The 10,727-nt window shown below is 27.9% G+C and overlaps 1 protein-coding gene across 1 annotated transcript; it reads right to left on the bottom strand.

Moving 5' to 3' along the window:
• Positions 1–1,138: 1,138 nt before the first annotated feature.
• On the bottom strand, positions 1,139–2,827 carry LOC124931929 (cytochrome P450 94C1-like). Its single transcript, XM_047472512.1, has one exon. It carries the CDS (start codon positions 2,787–2,789, stop codon positions 1,248–1,250), a length of 1,542 nt encoding a protein of 513 aa, XP_047328468.1. The 5' UTR covers positions 2,790–2,827; the 3' UTR covers positions 1,139–1,247.
• Between the last annotated feature and the right edge of the window lie 7,900 nt (positions 2,828–10,727).

Here is a 10,727-nt window from a genome sequence, read left to right as displayed (position 1 = left end):
GATAAACATGAATCATGATCAGCTGTCTTTTGATAAAATAACCCAAGATCAAATCATAGATGTCAAAACATATTCCTAATGACTCATTTAGATAAACTTAAGACATCTAATCGGCATTTGGCAATATTCGGTGATCAGCCAAACATATAATAATAATAATAATTTATCCCCATCACTTCACCTTTTTAGTGGAAGTAGCTAGATATATATTGATGAATATAATTAGTAAATTATATAATCAATTTTGTTATTTAAATGTATCTCTCTTATTTATAAGTGGGAAACCGTGATCTTTCACGTTTTATAAAAACTAGCATGTATCTCGTCTATTTGCACGAGTAATGATAATATAAAAAATTGTAAAAAAAATATTACGGTAAAATTTTTATAGACGGGTCAACTCATTATCCGACCCAAGTATCTATTTACTCTCACATATATCCGACTCAAGTATCTATTTCGACCCGGCAATCTGGACACTTTAAAAATTAAACATCATTATATATATATATATATTAGTTAGTTAAAAAGTTGAATTCACGCGTTTATCAAAATTTGAATTAAATTAAAAATATAAAGTGTTATTAGCCTAGTTGGTTAAAAGGTTGTATTTATTTTGTTAGGTTGCAAGTTCGAACCATACCTATAGCATTTTTTATTTTATATTTAACCGTTTTAAGTTTATGGACGGGTCAACCTACAATCCGACCCAAGTATCCATTTACTCTCACATATATCCAAATTAACCACAGTTCTCGACTCGGCAATCCGGACACTTTAAAAATTAAGCATCATTATATATATATTATTAAAATTTTATTTGAGACCTAATTAACTTCAATTTAGAACTGTAGGGAAAAAAAATTGGACAAAACTATATATTAGTTATTTTCATATATGATTTATTTGAATCATTTCAAAACTTTTATCATCATATTAAATATTATTCTTATTATTTAATTAAAATATTAGTTAATTTATTTTCTTATAAAATTTTAAATAATTTAACCTATAAAAAAATCACTTTCTCTTTGAAAGTGATGTAATTTCATATTCTATTTTGTTTTTTTTTCAAATAACAAAGCATCAAACAAGTTGAATTGTGTTATCTAGTTAGGAATTGAAAATTGACATAAAATTAGTTATGAAATACCAAATTTCTCTAATTTTATTTGATGTGTATGTACTGTCACAGTTAATTACTAATCTACTATTGCTTCAATTAACCATATATAGTTTCTCCCTTATTACTTTCTTAATACAAAGGCATTTTCAATAATCTCACTATCACGCCGCCGTTGAATAACCACCGGGAGGCCGCCGCTTACGGTGGCTGTCAAACCAGGAGAGAACCTTAGCATACTCTGATCTGACGGCGCCGCCAACTCGATATCAAACCGCCTTATGAAAGAAACCGCCACCAACTTCATCTCCACCACCGCCATTTCCTTCCCCAAACAAACCCTATTCCCGGCCTGAAAAACCGAGAACTTGAAAGGATTTACCGGCGTGAAGATACCATCAGATAACCACCGTTCGGGCTTGAATTCAAGGCAATCCGAACCCCATATTTTCTCCATCCGACCCATCGCGTACGGGTGGTAAGTGACCCGAGTCCCACTCTTTACAAAAGACCCGTCCGGAAGAACATCGGGTTGTGAAGCAAACTTTGAATCAAATTGTACAGGTGGGAAAATCCTTAAACTCTCGTACACCGCAGCCTGAAGATAGTTCATCTTCTGTAACTGCTCGAATGTCGGGAGACCCGTATCCGATTGACCCATGACCCGTTCGGCTTCTTCTCGGATCATTGACACAATTTCTCTGTTTTGAGCCAATAACCAGAACAAACTTGTAAGACCCGATGCAATTGTGTCACGACCCGCCAATAAGAAGCTAACAACTATGTCACGCAAGTAATCATCGTCGCTGATCGTTGACATGAATCTAGATAGAAGATCGTTCTGGATTTGACCCGTACCCATTTCCTTCTTTTGCTTAATCACTTCCCCTGCAAGAACATCAATGGAACGAATCGCTGATCTCAATTCCTTCTCCGAACCCAAATTGAAAAACCGCTTCATCTTCCACACCAACGGAGAAGCAGTCATCGCCCGTTCAGCGGAGAGTCTCGACGCCTTATCAAAAGCCGATGCGAACTCCGACTCGGGTAATGAACTGCGGAGACATCCCGGGTCAAGCCCGAAAGAAAATCGACAAATGGTATCAAAAGCGAATCTCCTAAACACGTCTTGCAAGTCAACAACTCGTTCATGATCGGAAAAAGATTCTATCAACGGAATGAATCGGGTCTGGATCTCAGATGAGATAACCCGGAAAGCATAGGATCTAACTGAGACACTCCCGAGCTCGAGGCTAGCTAGTTTTCGCTGAAACTTCCATGAATGACCATCCACGTTGAAGATTCCTTGACCAAGTAAATCACCAAGAATGGCAGAGAATTGTTTCCCTTTTGGGTAATTATGGAACCTTGTTTTTAACATGTGTTCAACATTTTCTGGATTCGCCGTGATGATGTTGTTGGCCACGTGGATGTGTATGGTTCCGGTCGGAGATTTTTGGAGTAAGTCGGAGTACCAATCGGATATATTGTGGAATTTCTTAGTCCAGTTTCTTGAGAGAAAATCTTGACAGATTTGACATTCGCATTGTCGGGTCGGGGCGACTAAGCTGGTTAATCGGGTTATGAGGGAAGAGAGAAGTAGGTAGAAGAGTGAGAAGGAGAGAGAACATGATAGAAAGAAATGGATAAAGGTGTAAAAATCCATGACTTCTCAAGAAGAGGAGAAACTGCTTGGAAGGTGACTTGAGAGTAGAAAGGATGAGATTTTATAATGGATGTTCAATTATTTATTTATTATTATAATTTGTTAGCCCCACCGAAAGTTTTTTTTATACATTAATGTTTTACCACATTTTCTAGTTATCTTTTTGTAAAAAAATACATATTTTCCTTCTCCTTTTCAAACAATCCATTATCTTTATTTCAATTTTTTTTTTTTCTCAAACAACCCACATCTTTTTCTACCCACTTTTCTCTTTACAATTAATTAAAACAAAATAAAGAGAGAAATCAAGTTAAATATATAGTTTTTGAATTTAGAGGGCAAAAGGTTATTGAATTTAGAGAGCAAAAGGTTAAATACTTTGAGAATAAAATGAAAAAGTGGTGGGAAAATAAATAAAAAATGTGAGTAGAACATAAATGAATCCATGGAATCTTAGCCTTGTTTGGATTTAGTTTTTTTTTTTAAATTTAGAAGTAGAAAAAAATAATGTTTGGTGATGATTTTGAGAAAATAATTATTATTTTTTATAATAAGATTTAAAGAGTATTGATATATATAAATAAAATAAAAAATAATAATTTAAAATATATTATATTTTAGTATTCTGGTTAATTAAATGAGTAATGGGATTGTTAAGAAGTGATGAATTGAAAAAAAAATTATTTAAGTTATTTTAAAAACTCAAACCGAATTCGGCGTTAAGTAATCTGTATTTTTATTTGTTTATACTAAAAAAAATCAAATAGTTAGAATAGTTTTTCTTTATTTACATAAAATGTTAAATATAAAAATATATTTTAGTAATTTAATTTAAAATAACCGAATATCAAGCTCTTTGAGTGTGTATGTATGGAGGATAACATGTGGGATGACCCTACATGTGGCGAGTGATGACATAGCCGTTCTCCTATGAAGAACATAAATCACGAGAAACATGTGCGTTAATAAATGAGTTTGAGCATAACAGCTTGGAACTTTGAAATACCATCAATACTAAGCCAACAGTTTACTTCACGTGTCCTAAACATAGTCTATTATGGTTTTAATTTTCTTGGTCAATTAATTGTTTTAAATTAAACATATAAATCACAGTTAATTCATTATACTATTTAGATTAAAGTTTATTTCTTATAAAATTAATTCCAATTTGATAAAATAGTTGTTGTTAAGGGAAAGAATAATCATAGATTGCTCCAATCTTTCTTCATTGATACATCAAAATGCTTACATCCTATCAAAAATTAAAGTATTTTTAGTTACAAATTTATACTTAATTACTCTATAAGAATCTCTTGATGCTCACCAAGAAAGATTAACAAGACAATGTAGCACTAATTTTTATACTCTGATCTTAAAAATTTATCCATTTTTCTATTTATATATATATTTATATATTCAAGAAAACACATTAAAAATAATAATCTCTTTCTTGTTTTACTACTTGGATTTTTTTTGGTACCATCTTCGTTTGGTTTGATTTTAAAAAATTCTCGCGGAACTAAACAAAATTATATAAATCGATATATATTGTAATAGGTTAAAAATTCATATTTTTATAAAAATAAAATACTTAATATTTTTATAAAATATAAATAATATGATGGTATATATTTATTTGTGTTTATCGATGTTAGTTCAGATCATAGTCGAGTGACACAAATACCATCTATGGTCAAACCGTGAAAAACCCGCCAAGGGCAATTCGAATAAAAAAATAGACAGACTATAATTGTCATCTCTAATTATACAAAATAATTGATCAGTTTAACGTACTAATCATATATCATAAACTCAAACAAATTAGTTTCATCTATTTTTAGTATAAAAAACAAGGAATCAAACCAAATTAGAAAGAAAAAAAAATCGAGAATATATGCAAGTGTGAGTGTGAATAACATGTGAATATAGTCATGCAGCGTATGAATATAAAACTTAGTGCCATTCATGAATCATGCACGTCGGCAGAGACAAATTAAGTCCAATCAACATAGCATATATGTTAATATATTTTTCAATTTGTTTCAATCTTATCATTACATAAAAACAAAATTCGAAAGTACAAGTTCATTGCATATCTTTTAATTTTTCTCCTTTTATCCATATATTCATATCAACTTCCCATTCTTTTTCAAATAATCTACTAATTAAAAATTCAAAGCTATTTTTATAAACTTCAAAGATTATCATAATAAATATTTATATAAAATAATAAACTAACTAAACCGATTAATTATACTGTTTGCCAATGAAAATTTTAATTATAAACGGTATGTTAGAATGAACAAATTAACCGATTCATTTTAACTACTTACCCAATAGGGAAGATTGATTTGAGGGTAAAAATAATCATTATTAAATTTAGATCAACAATTATCATGTAATATGCCAATTTTTTAATCTTAATTTGTTTAATGTATCTATGGGAATCAGTTAATTAGTTCTCCAAACAATTAATTAAGCTCCAACTTCAATGAGTTTGCTTCATTTGTTGCTCAACTTAATATTATAAGTAAATTGTCTTCTACTTTCGGTGAACTCGTATATATTATTATGATTGGTCGGTTACTTATCCTATTTAAAATGCTTAATTATCCCATGTTAGGCTGTTACAATGAGATTATTTATTTCAAGACTTGTTTAGTACACTAAAATGCATGTGTTAATTTATGTTATCTGAATGAAGATCCACAAATCAATACATTATCATATGCCCAAATTATTGCCCATTTGTTCCAAACTTTAGCAAGTCATTGTATCTAGACAAGAAATAATTCTTTTCCGATTTTCAATGGGCCATTTAACTCGAGACACATAATATTTTTAGTTGGCGCGTAAATTCTGCATCATCCCCGACTTGGTTAGTTGAGGTTAGAGTCCGATTTTCGTATATATAAAATATTATGTTACTCTTATTTACTTGAGTAGTATAGGGCTGGTTAATTTTTATCATTTTTTGTCCACCCACTCAAAACTTATTCAATAAAGTGGTTTATTAGATGAATATTTTAGATACCAAACTTAAAAGGGAATTAATATATAATAAAAAATATATATTTTTTAAATTAAAATTTATTTTAACATTCTGTTAAATAAATGGAGTGATTTTATTGATGAGTTGAATTTTTTTAAATTTAATTTTTATTTTTGCTTTTTTGCATTTTGCATTTTCATTTTTTATTTTTCGCTTTATTATTATTTGTTCTTTTTTAATATATAAATTGTCCCTGTTTATTTATTTTTTTTCATTTTTTCTAACAAATTTAGTTTCAAAATTTGAAATTAACCTAAGTAATAAAATAAAAGTGTTTTTAAATGAAGCTATTGTATATGAAGAATAAGCAAAATTTGGTGAAAAAAATGTGTAAAATTAGTTTTTTTGAAAGGATAAAATCATTTCATTTCATGATGATTGATTCACATTTTTGTAAAGATAAGATAGAAAATCTTATATAAATATCAAAATAAAATTATAAATTTCTATGTTTATTTTGATGTTACTTATATCCTAATTTGTTTGAATTCCATAAAAAACAAATTTGATTTATTTTTTGGTATTTGAATTGATCTAAATGAAAACAAATTAACATTTTATCTTGATTAATATATATTACAATTCCGTTCTAGAATAGATATCCCATTTTTTGGTAACTCTTTTTTCTTCTTTTTCATTTTTTCCTTCTTTTTAATCTGTACTTGTTCTTTCTTTCTTTTTATGTTTTCCCTTTTTCCTCCTTTTTTTTAGTTTGTTCACACATGTATATAATCCAAAAATCTACATTACGGGCACTCTTTTCTTTAAGGGCTAGTTTGAGGAAATGATTTTTGTTTTTTGTTTTTTTTTCAGAGTTTTTTTCTAAAGAAATCTTGTTTGATAAATACTTTTAAAAAAATAGTTTTTTTAGTTAAATTACCAAAATATCCTTATATTTTAATTTTCTCTCGTTCTGTTTTAGAGTTAATAAAAAGTAATTTTGATATTTAAATAGATAAATTGAGTGATTATATCGTTGAAATAATGGATAAAAAGATGGTTGAATTTTGAAATAAAATCTTAAAAAAACTAAAAAAACACATAAAGATCCCATATCTGTTTGAAATAACGTTTTTTATAGATAAATTTCATTAATAAAATTATTAAGGTAGTTTAAGTGGAAAAAAATTACTCAAGTTGAAATGGATATAGAATTCATTACGACCAAAGGAGTTATATATACTTTATTCTTAAATTAAAAATTATTAATAATAAATTTAATTAATTTAGATTAATTGTCAAAATGTTAACTAAATCTCTTGATAAAAAAAATTAGGTGCAAATTTTATTTCAAAGCAAAAATGAAAATGTTGATGAAAAATAATCCATTGAAATAAATGCTACAAAGTATTCTATAAGTAAATTACAAGAACAAAAAGGAAATAAAAAAAACTGTTACAAATTTAATTTTGTAATTAATGACCTAAGAATAGGTGGAAAATGATACTATTAAACTTAAACTTACTCGAAAATTTTCACTTTTTATTTTGTGACGTCACAAGCTTAATTACATGATTAAGTAGATATTGATGTCTTTTTTTTCTTTTTTATTTACAAAGATTTTATAAGATGACCCTAAAATAAGAGAAATGTAGCACTAACATTGCTAACTAATAATTAATTAGCACAGGGTTGCTTTTGGAACATATATAAATAAACATATGTTGGGTGACACAAATGTAATTGGAAATTTAGTTACATATTCTAAGTTCATTATGCAAGAAGATTTTACCTAAGAATTTTGTAATATATTTTGTATATTGTTAGATCAAGATTCACTGAAATTATCAAAAATATTGAATATATTATGACAGTTGAATCAAGGATTTTGGGGATCTTGATTTTATTGGGTGGTGTTGATTAATAGTAAATTATTTTCAATCAGTTCATGCTAATTTTTGGTATATTATCATATTTATAAATATATGCTTAACATGTATAATCTCTTTAATCTTTATTCTCATTCATCAAAATAAAAGGTCTTGTTGGACCACTTACTAACTAAGAAATTGAATAATTAATTTGTATATTTTGTTTCATTGTTGTTGTCACATTTAGGATAAACTTTTTATTTATTTTATTTGTATTATTTATTTTTTCTAACAATTATTTTGTAATAAATGATCATTTATTAAAATTTTAATAAGATGATTTATTTTTGAATTTTTACTATTTTTTTATTATTACATGTGTTCGTGATTTTTTATTGATAACTTATAACAAATCATGTCTAACTTAAACTATACCGATTTTGATGAATTTTTTTATCAATTAGTTGCAATTTTGCGATTAAATGAAATTAATTTTATTTTTTATTCGCATTAATTTTATATATATATATATAATACGAGAAATGATTGGTGAAGGAAATTTGGGAAAGAGAATAGAGAAGTGAATGATTTGACGTAATTTGATTGGTAAAAAAATAACAAAATTTTCATCCTCTTAATATAATGACACGTCATTCCTCCTTCCATTCACTCTTCGAAATTTCCTCTCTTATCCCTTCTTATATAATATTAATAGTGTGTGAATAGTAGGTTATAATTAGTTATAGAAATAGAGTTTTTTTTCTTAATTAATCTGGATTCATTATTAAATTTGGCAATTAGTCCAGCAATCATTCACATCTTTCTTTTTCTTTTTTTTCTTTTTGAAACGGTTTAATGTCATCCCATCAAAATAATCGGGGAATCCAAAATGAGTCATTCACATCTCTTTGTCTTTTAGTTCATCATATAATGACTGTTCTTACACAGGATGTTATAGTATTTAGACTTCAATTAATGCATGTTAATTATTTTTTAATTAATCTGGATTCATTATTAAATTTGACAAGTTCAACCATCATTTACATCTCAATACTCACCCCATATCTTCTAGTTCATCATTTACTTACCCTTCTTATGTTACAAGATTTAGTCTTCGATTATAATTAATGTACGTGAGATTAGCTCGGCAGGTATTACACTAGGACTAATTTATCAGAAGCTAGGTCGTGGTCTAATCTGAATCATAAGAAGTTTGGTAACCGTTGAGGTCGAAGTCAACCTTAAGATGAGGCGAGCTAAACTTCCTAGGGCCCTACAAAAAAAAAACTAAAACATTTAACGAATTAAAGACTAGATTACTTTTGTTAATTTAAATATAAAATTATTATATGAAACCAATTTACCATACAATTCTTGCCACTCATAACCTTATAAAATGTTCTACCAAACAAAATTGCACTTCCAGTAAACATATTTTTTGTAAGCATCTCATCTTTGTTATTATAATACCGATGATTCAAGTCGAATTATTATTGAAAATATCAAATTGAATTGAGAAATAACAAAGATAACATGTGTACTATATGATAGGATTTTGGATAAAGTTTGTATGAACGGGCGGGCTCTAAGTTTAATTAAATAATTAATTAATTAATGACATGAATGCATGGGACCATTAATTAATTAAGACAAGTTGAAATTGGCTAAGATATGTATAATATTTAAATTTAGAATTAAAGAAATGGAAAGATATATATTATAGGGAGAGACGACAAAATTAGGAGAATATATTTTCTTGTCCCTAAAAAGTCCAAAAATAAAATAATGGCCAGCCCATTTGATCGATCTGATCAGTTGAGTAGATTAGTATAATACAAACACTGGTCCCCTCCCACCCACTTTGGAAATTAATTGGATTATTATGATCTGATGATCGTTCACGTAACTCCATTAATTATTATCATTTATAATATCATAAACTATTTAGTAATATGACAAATGATTCAAATGTACAATTTACAAAAGCTATACACATGAGAAACTGGAAATAATAAAAAAAAGCAAGTAAAAACAATATCATTTTGGACAATAGACCCCCACCAAAATAAAAAAATAAAAGAACCCTATTTTTAATATTTGTTTTACTAAGAAATAACATATTAATAATAAAATCCATGTTTGAGATTTAACTTACAACAAAAAAAAATCAATTGGTCATTTAATGGGTTGTTCCAGGTATTTATATTTTTTTTACGTGTAATAGTACTTGCATTCGGGACGTTATAGTGATATTTTAATCTGTTTTTTCAGATAACGAACATTTCAGAACATTACATAATATAAAAAAACATAACATGCTTCATTACAAATGCAAAGTGTGTTACAAAGTCAAATTGTGTTGCATATAAGAAAAATAAACATGACACTTGATTACAAAGTGTCAAAACTTTTGTGGATAAGGGTTCAAAACCACCGGCTCTAATGTAATCAAGACAGTTAGCATACATCAACCAATAAATCTAATGAACTTGTCAACGTTGTGTGAATAAGACGACATGTCAAACCGGAACCACAAAATTATTCTTTTTCGCATAAATATGTCATGGGGTGAATGGTGTGAATTGCGTAGATTAATACCAATTAAAGTGGGATGAATTGTAAAAAATAAATATCTAGAATCAAAGGAACTTAATTGTAAATTAACAAACTTAACTACATTAAAAAAATATAAAACACAATAAAACTTAAAATTTTAAAAATATTCATACAAAATGATATGAATCGTTTAAGCTCAACGACAAAAACATTACAAAAAAATTGAAGGAAAAATATTTAAAAAAAAAACACAAAATAAAAAGGTTCACCAATAGTCAAAGAAGAAATAACAAAAATAAAATTAACGAGCACAGAGGTCCTTCCCCGACCGCCTTAACCGATTTATCGAATGAAATCTCACTAATTGTCATGATAATAGACTTATATATAAATGAACCGGTCGACAACGATCACTAAACGTTCTACGGTTCATTTCAAGCCAAATGGTCCAACATAAGATAAGTGAGATATGAGTTCAACGATTCAGACCAACCAAACTCAATATCTCTATCCACATTT

This window comes from Impatiens glandulifera, chromosome 3 (assembly GCF_907164915.1).
Source record: "Impatiens glandulifera chromosome 3, dImpGla2.1, whole genome shotgun sequence".
Taxonomy (NCBI): domain Eukaryota; kingdom Viridiplantae; phylum Streptophyta; class Magnoliopsida; order Ericales; family Balsaminaceae; genus Impatiens; species Impatiens glandulifera.
The sequence above is the reverse complement of the archived record's forward strand: the minus strand, read 5'-3'. Positions and strand labels throughout refer to the sequence as shown.